General features: G+C 46.4%; 1 protein-coding gene across 4 annotated transcripts in view; it reads right to left on the minus strand.

Moving 5' to 3' along the window:
- Window positions 1-23,448, minus strand: part of ebf1a (EBF transcription factor 1a) — a 181,040-nt gene that overhangs the window by 60,026 nt on the left and 97,566 nt on the right. For 2 of the 4 annotated variants that reach the window (XM_028812678.2, XM_028812680.2), the window contains exons 7-8: window positions 10,360-10,441; window positions 6,932-7,049 (exon numbers count right to left, since the gene is read on the minus strand). In XM_028812678.2, coding sequence (XP_028668511.1) covers window positions 6,932-7,049; window positions 10,360-10,441 — 200 coding nt within the window. Of the gene's footprint in view, window positions 1-6,907; window positions 7,050-10,359; window positions 10,442-23,448 lie in introns of all 4 variants that reach the window. The other 2 variants (XM_028812677.2, XM_028812679.2) reach the window with 1 other exon arrangement.

Below are 23,448 nucleotides of genomic sequence, written 5' to 3' on the forward strand. Positions count from 1 at the left end.
TGTAAGGCTTGTGATGCCATAGGAGGCATGCCCATTTTTTTTGTTATTTTGTGTCAATTCCCTAATCCTGTTCACATTGTGGCAATTTATACTATCTGTCCTCAATAAAACCCTGGAGGACTGGACTTTATCTTTTGCTCTGTGCCTTCCTTTGGGTTTGGGAATTGGTTCAAAAGCACTCCCTGCATTTCACAATATTTATATTATATAAGCAGCCTTTGGATGTGAAAGGCACTAGATGATTCGTCATGTGTAAAATCACTGCCTAAATCTGTGGTGTGAAAGGCACTATATACACCCTTTGCTTTGCTGCCTCTCCTGACTTTGCATGTAAGAAATGCTGCTACAGAGCGGATTGCCTCCAGCGGCAGCCGGCAGGCGATTGGGGGGGGGGGAGGGTGGATGCTGAGCCTGAAAAAGGCCCCCGTCATCGCTGAGATTTGAACATGCGGAGACGGACATGTAGAGAGCAATCCGGCTCACACAACACAAACAACGAGAAAGAAGAAGTGAGCAGCTCTTTTATCCTTTTTCCAGTTTTCTCTTTTCCTTGCAGAAACTAAGAACAAGCTGTAATGCAATTTGGAGGCGCCTCAGAAATCATGAACTCACAAGATGAGCAGCTCTACTGGAACAATCTGTGACGCTAATCTTGGCCTAAGTTGAATTTTTCACAGAGGCTGAAATTGTGCGAGGATTAACCAGATGGTTGAATGAGAATCCATCTGATAGGATTAAACTTTGGTGCCTCCCTGCGCTCCATCTGCTCTCCACATTGCTCTAAAGCACATAAAACAACAGTGGGACCAAATGGGAGATTTTCCCCTTTTTTTTTATTTGGCCTGGGACGCAATCACAGTTAACCTCTCCACTGCTGGCCAGGGCCATGTCCAGCAATACGCCAGCCTCAGAAAAGCAAGAGCACTGGCCTTCCCCAAAGTGACAGAGGCAACAGAAGGGAAAAGTCATACAAATATGAGGCCATTCAACAGATCCCTGGTGCCCCAAAGCCTGCCAATTTAGTTGGACTTCTTTCTGGTTAACAAGTTTAAAGTGTTAACAAAACACAAGGAGAAACATGCAGCCACTCAAGGAACACTGGGTTTTGCAGGGATGATAAATATTTCATGTGCACTGCATGAACAACCTTGTGTGGTCAGATAACCGGTCCATTTCAGGACAAAATCAGTTATGTTCCAATGCCACTTCAAGTGGGGTATGTTTTCTCACTCAAATTCCCCACTCCAGGCACAGGTTTTATCGTAATGAAGCACAAATTTAATTTTATGCCAGCTATAAGATTCATTATAAGGAATGGATCCTTAGTGTAGCTAAAAGATTCATCCATTTAAGACAAAGTCAAAGAGACATCTCTAGGGGAGCGGGTAGCTCTGTCTGCTGAATTACTGGTCAAGAGACAGGTCCAGTTTGTGGTACTAACTTGGGCCATTACATGTCAGGTGGTAGGTCAAGCATAGGGTACTGGTTCTGACAGTCCAGTTACAGGTTATCTAGATGGTCCAGTTTAGAGTACTGATTCTTCTAGTCTAGCTACAGGTCCAGGATGCAGTACTGATTTGGCCAGTCCAGTTCCAGGTCAGTTTCAGTATAGCGTTTAGATTCCAAGTTCGGTCAGAGGCCAAATGACAGGTCCAGTCGAGGGTACTGGCTCTCCAAGTTCAGTTATTGGTTGGGTGACAGGTTCAGTATAGGGTACTGATTATTTCAATCCAGTAACAGGGCTGGTGATCAGTTCAGTATAGGTTGCTGTTTGTTCAAGTCCAGTTACACATGAAGTGACATGTGTTGTACAATGTCTCCATTCTCCAGTCCCGTTACAGGTCAGGTTCATTATAGAATGCAAATTTCCAGCATAGCCAGAGATGATATGATGGATCCAATTAGGCATACTGACACTCAACGTCCAGTTCCTAATCAAGTGACAAGTCCTCTACAGGGTATGGATCCTTTCAATTGACATATAGATAAGCTAACACGTCCGGTGCAGGATCACAGTTGTCCAGTCCAGCTCCATGTGTGTTTCAGTACATAGTACAGAAACCCAGTACAATCAGAGGAAATGCTGAATTTTGATGACAACTACAGGTTAGAAGACAGGTCCGATGTAGAGCGTTGGTCTTTCCAGTTAAATAACATGTCAGAAGACTGGTCCAGTAAAGTGCCACAGTCCTTCAGTCCAGATATAGGTGAATACAGGATATGGATTGTGTCTGTTCAGTTTCAGGGTGTTTTCAGTATAGCGTGCAGAGTTCCAGTTTAGTCTGATAGGCCCAGTTTGGTGGTAGTGGTGCTCTTAGTCCAGTCACAGGTCAGGTGGCAGCTCCAGATCCAGGTCACCATTCTCCACTTCTCCAGTGCAATCTAAGTATAAGATGCAGATTTCCAGGTCAGTCTGAGTGAGGCTGACAAATCCATTTGAGGTTTAGGGTTAAGTCCAGTCCAAGTCCAGTTACTGGCCAGTTGGCAACTCCACACATATCCCTGACCCTTCATTTTCATGGGGCAGCATGACCAGAGTGACAAACATGGTACGACCCACAAAAAGGACAAACAAAAATAATTTTGATTTTGACATTTTGCTGGAGATCAAATCCTTGCTTTTATTTCTGTAAATATGTTTTTTAAATCCCTGGACTATCAAATGAGAAAATGATTGGATTTAGAATTAATTCACTTTAAACTCTGGCAATCGGTTCAGAAATCAAAAAGCATTAGTGAAAGAAGTGAAATGCAGAAAGAGGGGTTGAAGCTGGCACAGAGGGTTACAAAGTGCCATGTCTAGCAGCATTCTGGAAACAGTGTGAAGAGTAGCTGGGTGGAACGAGCGGCTATGTGTCCTGAATCCCACTTCAAACCCTCCTGCAGCCCAGGAGACTGAGATTACTTGCACATGGGGCAAGGGGAACCCTGAGAGAACAACACATCACTAAAGCAGAAGCAGCAACAACACAAGTGGCACCCACAGATGACCAGAGCAACAGAGGACATGTTGGGTACAGAGTTGGGGAGCTATGAGGAAAAAGAGAAGGTCCAAAAACTCACAGGTGTGTCAACACTACACACTAAGAGGGTGCCCATGAAATAAAGAATGGGTTTACAGACAGGGACGGGAGCCCACGAGAATGAGTGGGGGTTTTATATGCTCAGAGGGGCACAAACAAGGGGTCCACAAGTAAGAGATAGAGGTTTATTAAATGGGGGGGGGGCAGTCGATACTGTGATAACTATATACTGGGGGGACCATGACATACAAGTAAAGAGGAGAGCACAGCTGGGAAAGAAACTAAGAAAGAGTCCACTAAGGACAAGCACACTAAGAGAAGGGTCCAAGACAAACAGGAGGGTATTGCAGAAGGAAATGGAGCCCTGGCAGAGGCCAAGTAGGCCCCACAGGCTGAAAGAACACATGAGAGACAGAGAGAGAGAACGATGGAACCTTTAGGCACAGTAGGGCATTTACAGCCTCAGAGAGAGGTCTGAAAGAGAGAGGTTAGGTCTCAGATGGAAGGGGCACATGAGACGCCAAGTGGGCCCTACAGACGGAGAGAGAGAAAGAGAAGAGGAGTTTTACAGATTGAGAGGAGCACTTCAGAGATGGCAGAGGGTGGTACTGTCATGACTCAGCCAGGGGTTCCCTTCTAGCTTCGGTTCAAATGTCTCATTTATTTTTTATTTATTTTGTTCATTGTCTGTTTTTACCTGCATTATTATCAATCTTTAATTTAATATTGTTTTTTGTATCAGTATGCTGCTGCTGGAGAATGTGAATTTCCCCTTGGGATTAATAAAGTATCTATCTATCTATCTATCTATCTATCTATCTATCTATCTATCTATCTATCTATCTATCTATCTATCTATCTATCTATCTATCTATCTATCTATCTATCTCATTTTTTATGTTAACATTGTTAATCATTTAAATTATATATGACTATATATATTTTTCTATGTACCATATGTTTTGTGGATGGTCCCCCAAGAGGCGGGGACACCTAATGATCACCGTCAAGGGACAGTCCTCAGTCCTATTAAGGCTGAGGAAAACCCAAAGTCCCTTACAGTTCATTGAATGTGCTTGGTGAGTTTTGTTACATTTCTGATTATGTTTGTGCTTTTGTGAATTTCTGGATTTTTGACCTCTTTGCACTGTTTGTTTTTTTCAGTATTTTAAGTATTGTGTATTGGGACTTTGTTTGCTGTGGGACTCCTTTTGCCTTTTGTGCTCATCAGAATTTCCTTGTGTTACAGTGCTTTTTGTTTGTAAAATACTCTTATTACTAGATGGGGGTGCGATAGTTTTCCCCCCTGTAGTGGAAATTTTGAGTCATTACTGTGCTCAACCAACTTGAATTTCATGACAGGTTACCTTTTGGTCTGAAACAGACATGCTGGGTCTAAGACGGAATGGGAACCCAAGGAATGCCTAGTAGGCAGTATAGACTAAGAGAGGACAGACGAGAGAGGAAGAGACATTACAGATTGAAAGATGAGATCTTTGGGGACAGTAGGGGTTTTACAACCACAGAGGGACGTCTAAAGAGTCAGGTTGGGTCTCAGATGGAATGGGGGCCCAAGAGATCTCAAGTGAGCTCTACAGACCAAAATCGGACACACAACAAAGAGATTTGTACATTGAGAGAGGATCACTTTAGAGACAAAAGAGGTTATGGGGAGGGGGGCTGGGGGGACTAAAAGAGAAGAGGTGGGTCTCTGATGACAAGGATGCTCCATGTGAGGCCAAGTGGACCATATAGACTGTGAGAGGTCACACAAGCAACAGAGAGAAGGGGTGTTGTAGACTGGGAGAGGAGAACTTTGGAGACAGAAGGAGTTCAAATCTAAAAGAAAAGGATTGGGATTCAAATGGAAAGGGAGGGCCCTGAAAGGGCTGACTGGGGCTTACAGTCTGAGAAACGCCATGTAGTAGACAGACAGACACGATTTTACAGACATACACTTTTTCCAGTAAAGCTGCTCATCTTGTAAGTTCATGAGAGAAGGGCACGTAGGGCACAAAGGGGCACCTAAAATTGCCAGAAGGCTTATGGACCTGAAGGGTGTGCTTTCAGAAAAATGGGTGTTGGGTAATGCTAAGGAAAGGAATTGTGAACACTTAAATGAGGGGTTATGGGAGACAGGGAAGGTCTCAATGAGGTCCATGTGGAGGTGACAGAGCCCACGAGAAACAGATAAGGGTTTACATATTTTTCTCATTAGAGAGAGGGCTCATAACATAAAAATGACTGAAGGGAGAAAGACAGTGACAATGGAGATTGTAAGGGTGCTCCAAAAGAAGCAGAGCGACTTGCAGAGGGCCCAGTAGAGAAAATGGTATTGGACATGTTGAAAAGGAGAGCCATAAGAGACTGAAAGAGTTATCAATACTAGGATGGGGCACCCAGAAGAACCAGACATGGCTTTATGATTTCAGGAGACAGGCTAGATTGTACAGAATGGGGGGGGGGGGGGGGGTCTACTCAGGATAGATGGGGACTATTAGAGAGACAGGATGGCAAAACTGGGACTGTACAGAACCAGGAGGGGGAGAACAATAACATTTGATGGCAAGTGTACCTGTACAACCAATGTACACTAGGGTTGTACATGCTGTACGGTGGCCCACCAGAGACAGTGTAACATTTCCATGCTTCTGCAGATACAGAGAGTGGCTTTCAAGTGTCTAGAGGGCACATAAGAGAGAGAGAGAAAGTGAAAGAGAGAAATATTAAAAAGAAGAGACTGGCAGAGACAGTCCAGGCCAAGAGGGGGGCACTAAAGACTACACAGTTTTTACAGGCTGTAGGAGGGGTCCTGCAGATACAAAAAGGAAATTTATGAAATGGCGCACATGAGACAGATAAGGGATTATGATTTTAAAGAAGAGACAGGCATAGTCAGTCCTCCTCCATGGTGCTCTAAACAGGTTTAATGCTGGTCCACACAACCCTGAACTTGACTGAATGGATTTGAAAATGGACAGATGTATAGATGAACTTTTCTCTCATTGAACCTTATTGTCTGAACAGATCATTTTTTGCAGGTCCTGGCACTGAAGGGTGGTGACATGTTGTGCGTTGATCAGTCATGTAAGTAAGAATTTCAGTGTATTCTGTACATGTAACAATCAATGTGAACTTGAAGCAGAGATCTTATGACTTTTACAGTCTGGGGGGAAGCCCAACAGGGATAGAGTGGGGTTCAAAAATGGGGGGTGGTGTGCAAGTCGGAGGTGGGGGGTAATTAAAGAGACAGTCAAGGTTGTGAGGGTTAAACACAAAAGGTCAATAGTGGCCTATAGATTGATGGAGGAGTCTGGCACGCTAACAGGGGGTCCAGAAGAGAAGCAAGGAGTGAGTCTGAAGACAGTGAGGGAGACAAAGTGAAGTGCACAGACCGAGAAGAGAGTGGCGGTAATGCATACATAAAGAGGGCCTACAATAGACTGGAGAGAGGTGAGGCGTTCATACAGAGACAAGGACATCTAGATAGGGGTCTCAGAGTGGAATAAAGAGTTGGAGGTAGCTGCAGGCAGGGCTGGAACCGCTTTTCACTATATTGATGCCAGACTCATACAGACTAAAGGCACTCAGGGTCACTTTATTTTAAAATCTGTTAGCTGCCCTCAGAGACACTTACAGGCAGGCAGAGGCACTCCAAAGACCTCCAAGACAGAGAGAGAGATGTGACAGAAACAGGCTTCTTCAAATTCAGCCATAAGATAGCCAGAACTCATCTGACGGCTCGGTTAATAGAATACAGTGAAAAGCCCAGCCCCTGATGCCCACTGATGGGCAATACCAAGATGCCCTACACCCCACCTAGGTCTTCCAGCATCCATACTCCCATTCACACCACACCAACACAATTAAAGTGGTTTGCCTACCATGTTCCAGATAAGAGGGCGTACCTTCCGAGGGGTCAAGCCTCCGTGCCCTCCGCCCATGCTTTGAGTTGTTGTGTACAAACATGTTGTCGGACACAGCCAGGACATGGCCATCCACGCTGATTGTTGTGGACACAACCACCTGCAAAGAAAAGAGTACAAAACAAAGTAAAACACACCAATCAGACACCTGGCATGGTAAAAATCTGGAAAAGACAGAAGCCGACACTGAAACGTGGCAGGGCTCAGAATAGTCAGCCCACACATTGTTGAGGATGGACTGTGACCCCCAGATAACTGTGGGGGTAGCCATCATCTCCTGGATTACAGGCATGGTTCCTGTTAGCCTTCTCTTCACTGGGTATGTGTCCCTATATCCTGTGCCTCAGGGAGGTTGTCCTCTGCCTGATGCTAACCCTTCAAGGACCTCTTTAGACGTTTGCCACTTGTTGTTTCTCTAGTCATAGCTAGTGGCTTGGTCCCTGACAGGAACATAACTGCTCAAGTGACCCACCATAATCACATCTTGATAGATCATGCCCATGCTGACATCTTATTCAAGTGGACTAACTGCTTCCAGTTTCCTCACCTCCTGTCCATCTGTTGCTATTGGGCACTGCCAGTCTGCATATTTCCAACTAGTGATGAGGTGCCGGTTGGTCACTCCTCCTATAAATGAGGTTTCAGTGTCTGCCCACCTTGTGAGGAACAACACCTTCCCCTTCCTCCAACTGTAATTTTTAAGCAGGCAATCTCCTGCTCCTTTCGCTTCCTGCTTGGTTTATAAGCAGCAGAAGCAAGTCGAGGGACTGCAGGGCAAGCGAGTACAGTAGGTGAGAGCTAATTTACTGCTTCTCTGCAACTCCTCTGTGATGCAATTAAGTGGAAGTAGGGGTGTCACTCGCATCCCTCTATGCACCTTCTTGTGGCAAGCAGACATATCCAGCCAGGCAATCTGTAGTGCCCCAGGTCCATTTTCAGCAAGTGTCTCAAGTGGCACCATTCCATATGCTTTCCAGCAGACAAAACTGTACACCTTGAGTACTACTCCATGTGTGGAGCTGTCAGTTGTACTGTTTGAATCACACAGCAGAGAGGCCAGTTTAATAACATCACACCTCATGTGCCTGGGCACTGTTACCAGTCCTGAGTAGGATGGCATTGGCCTTTTATAAAGGGTGCTATTGTGGTAGAACTCAGCACTGCCCCAGAGATGAAGGCCTAGCTGCTTCAGGCTTTTCTGGTGACTGCCTGTAGAGCCTGGAGTTTGATGACATTGATTTTAATTTAATTGTCTGTCTCTGACATCACCTAAAGAAGGTGACAATGTTACTGGAATCAGGCACTGTCAGCAGCTCCAGTCCAGACATGACTAGCCACACATTGTGACATCATAGTCTAAAAAGGTCACTGTCACAGTAATCAGTCATTATTAGCTGCACCCTGTGAAGGTGGAGTCCCAAGGGGTCACTGCTATTGTGATCAGTCCTGAATAGATACACTCTGTAATGTCCTAGTCCAAGGGGGTCATTCTTACTGTAGTCAAGTGTCACTATGTGATGCCCCTCTACAAAGGGGTCACTGCTACTATAATGGGACTTTACCAACTGCACCCTGTAATGCTCTAGTGCAAAGGTGCCACTATTACACTAATAAGGAACTGTTAGCACACCTGGTGAGGAACCAGTCTAAAAGTGACACTATCATAGTATCAACAGCAACACTCGGTGATGTTCTAGTTCACACATATTGGAACCAGGGATTATTAGCTCTACCTTGTGATGTCCCACTCCATTGACATCACTGCTAGTGTAAAGGGACCTGGCCAGCCCCACCCTGTCACCCCACCATCTGTTATAGCAATCAGACATCAAAAGCCACATCCTGAATCGTCCCAGTCTGAAGGTGTTACTATTACAGTAATCAGACATTACAAGCTGCACCCTGGCAGGCCCCAGTTCAGAAATTTCATTTGGACAGTAATCAGACATGGCTACCTCCACCCTGTGCAGTTTCAGTCCAAAGGTGTCACTATAACAGTAATCAGACATTACTAGATACCCCAATGATCCACTGTTAAAATATTCCCTATTACATTAGTCAGACAGGTGATGTTACAGTCCACAAGGATCACTGTTGTAGTAATCAGACATTACTAGCTGCACATTGTGATGCTCCATCCTGAAAGTCTTACTTTTGCTGCAATCAGGTAAAAGCACTGAGCCCCATGAAACGTCAGTCCAAACAGATCTTTACCATAGTGATCAGGCATCACTACACACTCCCCATGGTGTTCCATCCTGAAGGTGTCACTCCTACCATAATCAAGAAAGGTCCCTGCACCCTCTGAAGCTCCAGTCCCAAGGTGTCACTATGACAGTAATCAGGCATTACTAATTGCACCCTGTGACTCACAATTTAAAATTTTCACTGTTACATTAACCAGACCTATGATGTCACCGTCCACAAGGCTCGCTTTTACAGTACACTAGTCTACCATCTCTAGCCATCTCCTTCGATGTTCCATCCTGAAAGTGCCAGTCCTGCTGTGGTCAGATATTGTTAGCTGTGCCCTGTAAAGCTCCAGCCTAAAGGAGGTCACTGTTACAATAATCAGGCATCACTAGTTGCACCCATTGACCGGCCAGTTCAAAGACTCCACTGTTGCTGTAATCAGGCGTTCCTGAGGCTGTCCAGGTTTGTCAGTGCTGCTACACATTATACTGGGCAGTCCACACATGCCTAGAGACCAGGGTTCAAACCCAGCTCCACTACTGTCTGTGTAAAACTGGCACTATTTCACCTGCACATGTCCAGTTGACTGACGACTCTTAATTGACCCAGCATGAGTTGTGTGTAAATGTGCCCCATGATAGACCAAGCTCCATGTATACGGTTGTTTCTTGTGTCATGGCCTATGTTTGCCAGGAGCTTCCAGATGTGGTTCTGAAAATGGATGGCAGCACCCTGTGGCACACAGTTGCTCCTTCCATGGCAGCACTCTGCCCTGCTCCTACTCTGATACAGCAAAATCAAAGGGACTTTAGCAGCAACCCTGTGGTGCTCTGGGGTTGATAACGTTGACACTTCTTAAATCGGCCATGTCTGGCATTGCCCTCTAGTGCTGTGGTTTTGAAGGCTCTGGCTACCGGGTCTCCCCAGACTTAGGCAGTTGCCTGCTTGGGACTGGACAGTTGGGGCTGACCGTAATTATTCAGTGTCTGTTTACAAGTTCTGCGCCCAGGCGGCCTCTCTGACAGACCGCCTGTAAGAAGTCAACTGATTGGTGACCTCCTTCCTGCTCTCACCGGTCATCTGCACCGGATGCTGACGGCTGTGGGGAGATAACAGGCGAAAGGATGGATTACCATACAAAAACGAAGCGGTCTGCCCTCCCATCATTCTTCCCCCCCTCCCAATCCCCCCCCCCCCCCCCCCCAGCAAACACTTACCTGGAAGCGCCGCATGTCTCTGGGGTTCCCAGCGTTCTTCAGGCAATTCTGATTGCATTTCAAAAAGAACTTCAAGAAGAATCTGAAAGAAGAAAGAGAGGAAGATGAGGATCATGCCCTCCAACAACAACAACAACATTTATTTATATAGCACATTTTCATACAAAAAGTAGCTCAAAGTGCTCCAAACAGCAGCCCCAAACAGGGCAAGCATGGGGACAGGACTCTAGGTGAGGTAGCCCTGTGACCAACACCATCCCTCCTGCTCCCCACACCCAAAATGAATTCATAAGAGGAGCTCTGTCAGCAGCTTGTCACTTAACGGCAGGAGCACCAGATGCCTGGACACAGGATCACTGTTGCCTAACCTGCCCTGTGCTATGGAATGTTGGCACAGCCCAAATCAGCCCCTCCCCCAAGTCGTCCACCAACCACCCCCCCCGTCCGGCTACACGCTTCTTGTTGAAATAAAGAGCCGCACCATCTGTCGGGAGGCAAAGACAGAACTGTCAACTTGCACCTGGAGCCCAAAACAAGGCCTTATGAGGCAATGTCTCTGGGAGCGAGGGAGCCACTGGGGAGGCGGTCAGCAACGGCTGGGACCGAGCCAGCCACCTGGTCACTAAGAGAATTTTATAAAGGGGCCAGCGTCAAGTTAAAAATACTTGCTGAGGAAGGCAGGAGTAGCGGTGGCCTGGACATACATCTAGACGCTTGGGTGAATGACAGCGGTGCAAAATGCACCCCCTGATGCCAACACAGCCAGTGTCAAAAACCAGCAGCCCCATCCCTAAACCCTGAGTGGTGAAGTAGACAACGATGAGAAATATCACGAGGGGTCAAACATATGTATAGAGACCAGCGAGAAAATGCACCACATCACACACATTCCACTGTGTACTTGTCAGGTCCGGGAGCAAACCAGACATCGTGCCTAGTAGGACCCCCAGGGCCTAAGATCTGATGTCAGGCCTCTTACCCCCAGGGCAGCAGGCCTTTAAAGGGCTTTTTATTTATTTGTTAAGTGTGGAGGAATATGTCAGAGTTTTGGGGTTTTCATGTTTGTGCCTGTATGTGATGAGTGCATGGCTGTGTGTGTGTGTGTGTGATTATGGCACTAAGTCGGGGAGGCCATATTTGTGGTGGTGTACATTCACATGTGCACTCGTATGTAAGTACTGTTTAATTTGTGGGTGTATGAATATGAAGAACACAAATGTGCATGCTCATTATACACATGTGTGTATTTGTAAACGGCACCCTGAATTGTAGTACTTCAGGTTTGTGTTTTTGTGTGAGGGCATGTGAAATGTGAATATTGGCATGTGCATTCATCACATCATGTCACTTTCTAACACACTTAATCCAAACCAGGGTTGCTAGGGGGCTGAAGCCTGTCCCGTCTAACATAAGGCGCAAGGCAGGAACAGGGTGCCAATCCAAACGCACACTAGGGCCAGTTTAGCATTGTCAATTCACCTGACTTGCACGTCTTTGTGTGGGATTCCTCCAGGTCCTCCAGTTTCCTCCCACTGCCCAGACACAGGGAGAACATGCAAACTCCATGCTCACCCTGTGCTCCTGACTGTGAAAAAGCATTGCTACCACTGCACCACCATGCTGCCCATGAGCATATCTGACTTTGAATGTTTAGAATATTTGGGGATGTATATGAGTGTGTGTGTGTGTATTCATGTGTGCGTGATTATGCCACAACATATGGTGTCCATGTTTGTGGGTGTGTTGTAAATGCGACACACTGTAGATGTGTCTAGTTTGTGCACTACATATGTTATTTGATCCTTATGTACATCTGTGTATATGACCCAGAACTGAAGCATCCACGTTTGTGGCCTTGCATGTGAACATGTGGAATACTCATATTAGCATGTGCATGCGTGAGTCTAAATGCATAGAATTTACTGCTATGGTGTCCATGTTTGAGGGTGTGTATGCATGTGTTTGTCATGAATGCACATGTGCGTTCATGAAGGAGTGGCAATGTCTGTGGGTTACATGAGGAGGGCACACTATAAAAAGAAGACACTCGAGATGTCGCTCAACTCATCTGACTGTATTTTGCACTTTGAAACCTGTAGTTCAAGTTCATGTCCAGTGTCTCTGAGCAAAGACGCACAGCCGAGAGGGACACTGTCCAAGAAATCTGGGATAGTGTGTATGAGTGGTAAATGTACACATGTATGCATGAATACCAGCATGAGTTATGATGCCTTTGAGGGGTGTCTATATGTGCAGATGTGTACAGTATACAGTATAAATGAGTGAGTGAGTGTGTGTGTTTGAATATGCCCCTATGTGTCTGGTGGGGATCACATGCATGTGAGCTTGAACTGAATTCTTGTGCGTGTGTGCATGTGCAGTGCTCCCCCTATATATGGGGTGTATGTGTGTGTGTGTTAATGGTGGATATGTGGGTGAGTCTGAAAATGTCCTTCCCTTGTAGAATTGTCCAGTTTTGTAGGTAACTGTGTGCTTGTAGAAAATGTCCGTGTGTGTGAATCTAGTGTACCTCTGTGCTGTTGTCTCCATGGAGTGGATGATTGTGGATATTTCTCTGTGTTGAGCTGTCTATATTTGTAGGAGTGTGTGTGTGTGTGTGTGTGTGTGTGTGTGAGCTGTGAATGCCCCAATGTACACTAGGACACTCTCCCTCTAAAGCCCAGAGAAGTGAATATCTCGCACCGACAATTGGCCGACGTTTCAGGATCTGCCGCCCAGACATATACTCCTCCGGCAGGAAGGTCTCTTTAAGAGCTCCAGTCCTGCAGCCCTGCCGTGCAACAGCTTGTCATCGGCAGCGCAAGTGTGACACAGACGGCGAGCGGCAAAAGTAGAAATCTTTCAAGGGCTCTCCGGCATTCGGAGGGTTTAATTAGTTCGACGGCTTCCTGTTTTTCCTCTTTTCCTCAGACAGAAGGGACAGGCAGCCAGTGCGACTCAGTGGCCCGGCAATTACAAAAGCGCGGGCCCGGGTCACGGTACAGCCAGAACTCTGACAGGCCTCATTAGGATCACTGCTCTGCAATCACAACAGAACAGGAAAGTCACTTAATTAACAGAACTTTTCTGGGTTTACGGTCTCAAAGTGCGCACATCTAGCTGCCCTGCCTCTTTTTAATTACTCTTTATAGGGACGTCTCTGTTTCCCTGTGACCCAGTGGAGCAGGGGCCTGTGAAGCAGAGCGGTGTGGAGAGGAAAAGAAGCACAGTGAGATCCTTCAGCAGCCCCGGGCTCACGCTGGGGTGCAAGTAAATCTCTTTCACAAACAAACACGTGACCAACTTGGCCAATTCTGGCATGCGATCCTGTGCTGCCTCTCTCCTCAAAGTCTAACCATGTCGGACTCTAAGCTCCTGTGTTTTTATCTGAGTCTGATCCTGCCATATGTCCGTATCCCGCAGAGTAACCCCATGATCTGATAACATCATGCCGCCTGATTTTGCATTTGAAGTCATGCTTCCTTTTAGTCTGCTCCTGTCAGATCTCGCAGTTCTCTGGTTAAATGTCTTCAGTTTGACGGATTTCAGTAGCCTGCAGTGGAACTTCCTGGCCGCAGGGTATGCACTAATCAATTTCTGGGCGAAAGTACAAGAATCGTAATCGTGATCAATAAGTTGAAACTTTCATAAAATATACTTTAGTGGGAGATCAAACCTTAACCTCCCCCCACCCCTCCTGTGATTCTGAGGCTGACAGATCTTGCTAACGTGAACATCTACATACTGGAGTCTCAAGATCCTGTAGTCTTACTTTCCGGTATGATGGAGTCTGATCCTGTCAGATCTCAGGTTCCTCCCTCTTGGCAGATTTTAGTATGCTGCAGTGTTACATCCTAATGCTGCCAGACCTTAATACCTTATGTCTACTGGGGTCGATCCTGTTAGACCTTTGTATACTGTCATTTCCTCCTTTGTAGTCTAATCCTCACAAATCGCAGAGAGTTACCATCTGTAAAATGGGTGCAAGTCATAATGTGTGGCGTTTGATCTTGTAAGATGTTAGTTTCTCGCACATGTACTGTACACTACTGGAGTCTGGCCACTCTCAGTCACAGGATCATGTACTTTTACTGCTGTGAAGTTGTCTAATTCTATTGGATTTCCTAATCTTCTCAGATTCCAATACCTTTCAGCGTAACAGTCTTGATGGTTGGATCCTATCAAATCCTAACATCTGTTAGGTGTTCTTCCCGGAGCCTGATGCTGTTAAGATTTTGTAATGCTTTTGCTTTCTACTTTGTACTCTTCTACTTACAATGCTGAGATCCTTGTAATTTTATACTTTGGCAGTCTGACTCAGGCTATGAAGCTATACTAACAGCTTAGTGTGAACCACGGCTAGATTTGGATCCTTTCATATATCCAGGATCATTTTTCTTTTGGATCCTAAAATACTATTGTTAGACTCCCTGGTATTCTGATCCTTTAAGATCTTAGAATCTTGTAGATTTACCTAAGGGAGTCCAAATCTGTTGGATCTTGCCATCGTGCTGCATACTAATCCTCAAATTGCAGTACCCTGTAGCAAAGCCCTTTGAGAGTCTGATCCTGTCAGATGCTAAGACTATGTCACTTTAACAATCTGGACTCTGATCTTCTAAGAAATCAGAACCTTAATGGCTTTTACTGCCAGTGCATGCCAGATTCACTTCTGTTTAGGGTTACAGATCTTTTGGGGTCTGCACCTACTACAGCTCATGATGCTATCATATCCTTGTATCTTGGAGTCTAATTACGTTAGGTACCGTAATCATGTTCTTTATTAGCATGCCATGAAATGCTCACAAATTTGAGGACACTGTCACAATTAGTGTCAGACTGTAATGTGATGTGGCCTTACCTTTTTGGTGTCTGATCCTGCTGCAACTCAGTGTCCTGTAAGTTAGCCTGCTAATGTCTGATCATTTCAGATACCAGGATCCTGACTCTTTATTGACAATGAGGCCTAAAATGCTTCTGCTAGACTGATCCTGTCAAGTCTTAAGGTACTTGATGGTTTACACTACTGGTGTCTGCCACATTTTGTTGCAAAGCTTGTAGTCCTCTGTCTTGGGGTCTGCTCTACCCAGATGTCGTGATCCCCAATACTTTTGAGCGTGTACTCCTGTCAGGTTCTCATATCTTGCAGAATTATTTTGGTCTGATCCTGTTAGTGTAAGATTGTAAGACTATGTGACTTTAACAGTTTGGAGTCTGATCCTGTTAGAACTCCCAGTCCTATAAGTTAGCCTGGCAGAGTCTGATCCTTTCACATATCAGGATCTTGAGTCCTAAAGTCTTTCAAACAGACTGATCCTATCTGATTTTAGCACGCTCCAGATTGGGCTGTGGGGGTCTGATCCTGTTAGATCTTGTAATCTGATATCATACTGCCCTATAGTCTAATACTCACAGATTTTAGAGCCATGTATTGCACTCTTTGAATCTTGAAAGATCTCAATATGTTGTATGTGACCCTGTTCTGCAGTCTTAAGGTCCTGGGACGTCTCACAATTATAATCGAATTCAATGATATCTAACATGCTTTGAAGGTTGTTACTCAGTTTAAAGAAGTTGTCTGGCTGAATTTGTAAGATGTTGTCACACAGTTGTTTCAGGGTTTGCAAACTGATCTGAGAGGGGCAGAAAAGGCACTATAACAGGTCTGTCTTCCTTGCTCAGGTGGACGGCTGCCTAATGAGCTGCACTTTACTGCTGATCCCGTGGGGATTCGGGCGGCTGCCTAATTGCGAGCGGCTGCTCGGTGCTGAGGATTTCTCAGCTGTCTGCAAGTGTCAGTAAACTCACTGAGTGAGAGATATTCCTGCGATCGCACAGCTTAACCTTCCCGATGACATGCAGCTTCACTTTCAGCCGCACTAAATCCTCAATGAAAACTCTTGCAGGCCGCCTGATTTACAACCTAAACTGTAAATCTCCCCGACGCGCAGGAGCAGGCGGTGCTGGGATTTCAGGTTACTTCTGCGAAGATAAATTCCTTCCACGGCATCAGCCTGTGGGCTTGGAGGGGAACGACAGGATTATTTAAACATCCAAGAAGAGAAGACACTTTGTAACGGTAAATTCTGTGAAAATTAAATTAGATATGCGGCTAATTTACAAGCGGGGGGCTAGGGGTCCCTGCAGGAGACGGCGGAGGGCGCCTCTTGCACTCAGCGTCACTTTCCTCGTTGGCAGGGCCTGACAGTAATTACATTCATGTAGCGAGCGTGACGAGTCGCCGGCTCCATCAAGTGCAGCCGCTGGAGGGGCTCTTAAAAGTGTAATTATGATGTTAAAGCAGACGCTGTCCCTTTAAGAGGTCACGGCAGGCCACCAAACACTGGGACCTTGCACTTTCCTGAGGGCCCTCCAATTAAAAGCTGCTAATTACGGAGAGGAAAGGAGGGTGTGACCTCCTGTTTGAGGGGCACTTGAGGCACTGGCGACACATTATGAGCCGATGATGGAAAACAAATCATTTTTGCACAAATTGAAGTATGGAAAGGTAGCAAACTGCGCAGGAGACCTGTGGGGCTGAGTTCGGGCAGGCAGGGCATGCAATATTTACGTGAGAAACAAACAGCGAGCCCGAGAGGCTGACAGGCGCAAGCGGGCCCTGACCAAACATTGAGCAAAATGATTAATACAGCCAATTATTAGATTAACATGCCTAATAGGGAGTCGAGCCGCAGCTTCCAAAGTGCCATTTATTTCTCGCCTTGTCAACAAATCAGCCCCCCCCCCCCCTTTCCTCCACAGGAAGACCCCACTCGCTCAAGTGCTAGTCTCTCCTCGTCACTTTTAATAAGTCACTCAGTGGCTGTAATTAATGGAACATGTTGGAGCTTTACGAGTGTTGTTTCAGTGGCGTTTAACAAATAGCGGGCCAGTCCGCCTGGTCATTGGGGCAGTCAGCAGAGTCGAGACGGGCAAATATCAGTGAGCCAACTGAACTGACATCGCCCGCTCACCACACTTGTATGTCTGCCATCTGCTGCACATACCTGGATCTGCGAGTCTCAGTCACTAAAGTGCCACAGCAAGGACCTGGGAGGGTGAGCCGCCTGAGAGGTGCAGTCATGGACATGTGAGGCTGGATCTTAACATGGCCAGTCAGTGAGTCATTAAGTGTTGGAGAGCTGAGTGCCACACAACCAGAACCTTGGGATGGTCATCTGACTGGGAAATGAAACCTCTGAGGAGTACATGGTGGCCACCCAAGCACAGCACTGCAGTAATCCATCTTGATCAGTCAGCTATGTGCTGGCCAAACAGATCTTCAAGCGCCACCTTTGATTGAACCTTGGACCTTTGAAGAGCCACAGTGAACAGCCAGTCAAGGGAGGGTCATCCTGAAGTCACCTGAAGGCCAGGACAGGTGTCTGTGATGGTCAGCTGACTGAAGTTCACCCTCATGGCCAGTTAGATATCTTAAAAGAGTGCAACACCTGACTGCCACATCAACAACTTATGACAGCTTGTCACCTCAGGGTGTGTTAGGGTTGAGTGTCATGCTGGAAATGTAAGATGGCCAGTCAACCAAGAAATGCCCTGCACATCTCTAAAAGACAGAAACTGCAATAGCACAGTAGGGATGGTTAGCCACCTGAGCCACCATGATGATCACTCAAGTGCAGGACTGATCTTTAAGAGCTAGCCACCTGAATGCTACAGAAGAAGATCTTTCAATGTAGAGCCATCTCAAATTACCCAGCGGATGCTAAATTGCCACAGCAAGAACCTCCAAGAGTTTGTAAAGCAAAAGTGACAGCCACTAAAAAAATCCAAGATGGCCATTTAATGTAGACCAACCTCACCTAGGTTTATGGGTAAGAAACCAAAGTGCCACAGAGGTAGCCTAAGATGATTGCCACTGAGCATAACATTAAGAGTTAACCACCTGAATGTCCCAGCAGGGCTCTATGACAGTTAGCCACCAAAGTGTCACATAACGAATAAACTTAAACAGACAAGTACCTTGGCATGGAAACTGTCCCTGTGTGCATATAAGGGAAAGTCCCCTTAGTGTGACATTGGGTGGTCGCACATTTAAAGGTGACCTGAAGATGGTGGTGCCCACATGCCCGAGCAATGTCCACTACTTTTAAGGTTGGTCTTACTAGCTACCTCTTGAGGACAGATTTAGTTTTATTTGCTAAACAAATCACATTTATGTTATTCTCTATCACAAGATTCCTCCTCAAAGACTGGCAAGTACAAATGAGCAGAGGTGACCTCACCCAGCCAGATCCCCTCAGAGTTCAGGAGTGGCCTGACCTGGATATGAACTTGTTGGCCTGGGGAATTCAAGTTTGGCTTAAATAAATAGATGGAGTCTGGGCACTGGCAACCCCCCCCCCCCATTAGGCAAAGACACAGGCCACGATGGGACCCCACTCACACAGCAGCCTCATTCTGAAATGTGGCAGTGCTGGGGGGATCTACTTGCCTGGCGTTACCCGTGCGATCAGTAAATGAGACGAGGAGAACGGTTCAAGCCATAAATAATTCAGGGGCTGAGATGGCAATTATGGAGCTGAGCACAACCAACATGAATATTTTATGAAGGCTAAAACAGCCCTCAGAACGAATCACATAGAAACGAACACACAGGCACTAACACCCCCCTCTGCGGCCCTCCGTCGCGCTCACTCACCCTGGTGCTGCCATGCTCCCCCTTTCGTTCACCCTAGCAATGTTACACTCTCACCCTTTTTTACTGGCATCACCACTGACTTTTCCTTGCACTGTGACCAGCATTGGCATACTTCTGCCCTAGCATGGCCCCTTTCCCAATTGCTGTCACACTTGTTCTTTTTGCCACTCTGTCACTGACAAAATGCTCCTCACATCTACCTGGCACTAAAATGGACTCCTTGGTCTTTTCTCACACTCTTTTGCACTGGTCCATGCCCTCTTCTCTCTTGCCCAACATTTCCTTGCACACCTGCCACACTTCTCTCACTCTTCTTTAGTGCCACCATGCATAAGACTGGCAGGCTTTCCCTGGCAGAGGCTCCAAAGCTCCCACTGGCACAGCCTCACTCCTTTCACTTCACCAACATTACAGTGTAGCTTTACTTTTAATGTCTCTTATTTCCAAAACTGTAAGGAGAATTTTTGTTGGGCACACAAGACACCATCATATTTTTTGATGCCAAATCTCATTAGTTCCCTTAACAGAAAAATTAAGAGGAAGGTGAGGAAGAGGAGTGGGCAGCATGTCACCCACTGAGGGGTGTGCAGAGAAACTGTAACACATGGACCAGCCATTAAAGCTGCCAAGATTTCTCTCATACTTCTTCTCACTTGCAGCGCAGCCAAAAACAACTGGCGAGGCCCCCTTAGCCGGCTGATAAATGACAGCTTATTTATCTGTACGCAGAAAGACTTTCCCTCTTTCCGACGCATCCTTTACAGCAGCGGGCAGGTTGCGCTGACAGCCTGAAAATTGCTTACAATACAGATATCTGGAAATGTTTGCACGGCCAAATCAATCTGCCACTTAGCGCTCTTTACAAAGCAGAGCCGCTTCTCTCGCCTGAGTGTCCGTGCAAGTGGAACCCGGATCTTTTATGTGACATGCAGCCATCTGCTAAAGTGCTCTCTTTATTGGGGGGGGGGGGGGGGGGGGGGGGGGGGGGCTATGTATAGGACATCTGCCAAAGTCTGCTGATAGGATGCTTTATGGGTGTCTTCTGGGGGTCCAGTCACACATAAAGGGTGTCTGGTGAGATGCCTACAGGCAGGGTCTGAATAACTGGTTTATGGGGATCTGGGCACATGCTATAAATGGCTGTCCCATTAAAACCTGTTCCAGGCGGCTTTGATCGGTCACTAAATGGGGACTCTGCCAAGATGCTGTAATGCGGTGAGAATTCTGTGCGTGGCTGATCAAGCAGTTTATTGGGAACTGGTAAAAAGTCTTCTTGGAGGGCACTGTTTATATCGTAAGGGAGGGAGGGCTGAGAACATTTCAGAAGGGAGACGATCATGTGATTCATAGGGACCTGCTGTAGCATTCTTCTGGAGGCTTGGTCACAGGTTATTAGGAGGAGTCAGGTAGCAGTCATCCCAGGATGGTCTAATCATGTGTTTTTTGGGGACCTATGGTGAAGGACTTCTTAGGGGTCTTGTCACATGGGAAGTTTCCTACAGAGACGGTCTGACCAAGTACTTTATAGGAATGTGATCATATGTTATAAGGGGGCACCAAGTGAAGTTCCTCCAGAGAGGCTCTGATCAGGCTGCAGAGCTCCTCTGAGGTTCTGGTCTTGTGTTACAAAGGGTTCTTGGTGAGATTCTTGCAAGAAAGATTTGATTGGACACTTTATGGGGACTTGGAGTAAAGCCCTCTGGAGTGTTCTGGTCACATGTTAGAATGGAGTACCTGTACCGAATACCGTTTAGGGGCCTGGTATAAATCTCCTTCAGGGGCCTCTGCCAGCATGTTATAAGTGGGGGTCTGTGGAGGTAAGACTTCATTAAGCTCTTTATGGGAGATTGCTGTAGAGCTCACATGTAAGTGAGACTCCCTCAGGGTGTGGTTTGCTTGTCAGTGTAATTATATTAAATGTGGCCAGGGCTACAGAGGGTATGGTGGGAAACTCTTCTTGGAACCATTGATGAAGTGCTAAAAGGGAATAGTAGCCAGGGCTACAAAACGGGGCCTGTTAAAGCATCTAACTGGTTTTTATGTTGCGGGAGTCTGTTTATGGGTTGGTCAGATCCTACAAAAGGGCTAGTTTAAGGAGGACTCTGTTGTCAACTTGATGTAGAGCTGGTTACAGGTTTCCTACAGGGGGTTTGATAATGATAAGGTCCACCACAAGAATGCGGGCAGGAGCTTCATGGGTATCTTGTCTAGATCTCTACTGAGGTGCTGATCAGGCAGTAAACTGTAGTGGCAATGGTCCCTGAAATAGTCTGTCGGATCATCTTTAAAGGTGTTATCTTCAGGATTTTCTGATTAAGTGAAGTATGTGGGGTCTCTAGTGCTGGGGATTTATGGAGGTCTGGTGCAAAGCACTTCTGTCTGCATATAAAAAGTCACCACCTGGAAAGGGTGTCTGCTGGAAGTATTCTGGTGAAATGTTCAGTTTGAGGATGGTCTGATATATAGTTCTGCTGTGGCTGTGATCAGGCACGTTATGAGATGGTCAGATGGAGGAGAAAGAGGAGGAGCATTGTCAGGTGCATTAGCAGCATGTGGTGCAAATCTCTACTGAGGAGTCTGGTGATTTGCTACCTTGCTGAGGACTTAGGTACCTTCTGAGTTATTTTGCCTGATGAAGAGTTCACTCTGGGTGTATGGGTCATGGTCTTCAGGTAGGTCTGACCAAGTGACGTATGAGGCTGGTGGTCTGGTGAAATAATGCTGGGGGGGTGGGGGTGGGGGGGGGGGTGTCTCATCACCCATTTACAAACGGAATGTCTGATAATGCTCGCTGTAAGGAGGGCTCTGATGAGGAGTTCTAGATGTATGAGATGTTATTTAAAGCTCTGTTATGGGCCTGATTGGGTACTCTGTTTAGTGGTGGGCTCTTCTCTGAGAAGTATTTCAGTCAGGTACTTTATTGGAATCTTTTGGATGATACCACTGCTTTGAGTTCTGGCCAGCAGCTGCATATTGTGAGGTGTTAGATGAAATGCTGGGAGGAGTGTGGTCAAGTGAATGTTCCACTATTCTTCTTGGGGGAGTAGGTGGGTCAGGTGCATTATGGGAGACTGAAGCTTCAGGTGCTGTTTGTGTATAACATCTAATAAGGGGTCTATATTGGGTGATTATGAAAGAGTGGCCATGCCTGTTCAGATGCTGTAGGACGGACAGAGAATGGACAAGGGTTTCTGTGGTCTGGAGGCCTATGGCTGTCTGATTGCTGAAAGTTCTTCTCATATACCAAGTGATGTATTGGTAGTTGTTGAAGAATTTTCTTAGGTAATCTAATGGCAAAGTATTAGGGTGGTAGGTAGGGTTTGACTTGTGATGGAGACTTGCTAAATGATTCCATAAAGAGTGTGGTCCACTGCTTTATGACTATGTGGTGGGAATTTCTGTCTACAGTTCTGGTGGAAAGGCTTCATAATGGCAGAGAGTGGGTGAGATGTCTTGTGAGGTGCTCTGAAGGTACAGTAATGCATTTGAGAGTCTGGTAGTAAGGCCTTCTACAGAACCAGGCCAAACTAAATATGGTGAAGGGTATAACCAGAAGCTTTAAGGATATCTGGTACATGTGTTTGTGGAGGTTTGGACAGGTCAGGTTGGTGAGCATGCACTGATACAGTGTGTTGCTGCACCCACCACATGACGAAACAGCTGGGGATCCTGGTTGGCAATTCCCCCAGGCAGACACGTGGTCCAGTCCCACCCTCCAGAAATGACCCCTCTATCTGCCGCAGCCAGGTGTTACGCGGGCTTCCCCTTGGCCTGGTCCTGCATCACATGGAATCACATCACATGGTTGTAGTGCCATAACTGACGCTCCCTCAAAATGCAAGTGCCTCATTCAGAACTCAAAGTCAAACCAGTGGTACCCAAGGATTCTCCGAAGAGACACAGTACCGAAGGAGTGCAGTCTTTGTCTCAGGTCGCTGGATAGTGTCCATGTCTTGCAACCATGTAGCAAAACAGGAAGCACAAGGACTCTAAAGACTTGGACCATTATCCTTTTGCAGAGATATGGGGAGCACCACACACCCCTTTCCAGCGACCTCATTTGAAGTCCCCATACTCTCCCGATCCGTCTACTGACTTCATTGAAAGAGTCACCAGAAACATGAATGTCACTGCCAAGGTAAGTAAACTTCTCGACAAGGTTGACATTCTCTCCACAGACAGACACACTGCCGATGGCTGTGCCCAAGAGGTCATTAAAGGCCTGGATCTTGGTTTTTATCCAGGATACTCGCAAGCCCAGGGAGTCTCTGTTAAACAATACACTTTATGGAGTCTCTTTGGGGTCTAACAAGAGGAGACTCTGTAATGTGCTATAAAATGTAAAGAGCCTGTGGAACTCCTGCACAGGAAGAACTGGTATATTAATTTCTGTGTCATGAAGAGTGAGAGTGTAGTGAGACGATCTGTTG

The sequence above is a fragment of the Erpetoichthys calabaricus genome, chromosome 11 (genome assembly GCF_900747795.2).
Source record: "Erpetoichthys calabaricus chromosome 11, fErpCal1.3, whole genome shotgun sequence".
NCBI lineage: Eukaryota > Metazoa > Chordata > Cladistia > Polypteriformes > Polypteridae > Erpetoichthys > Erpetoichthys calabaricus.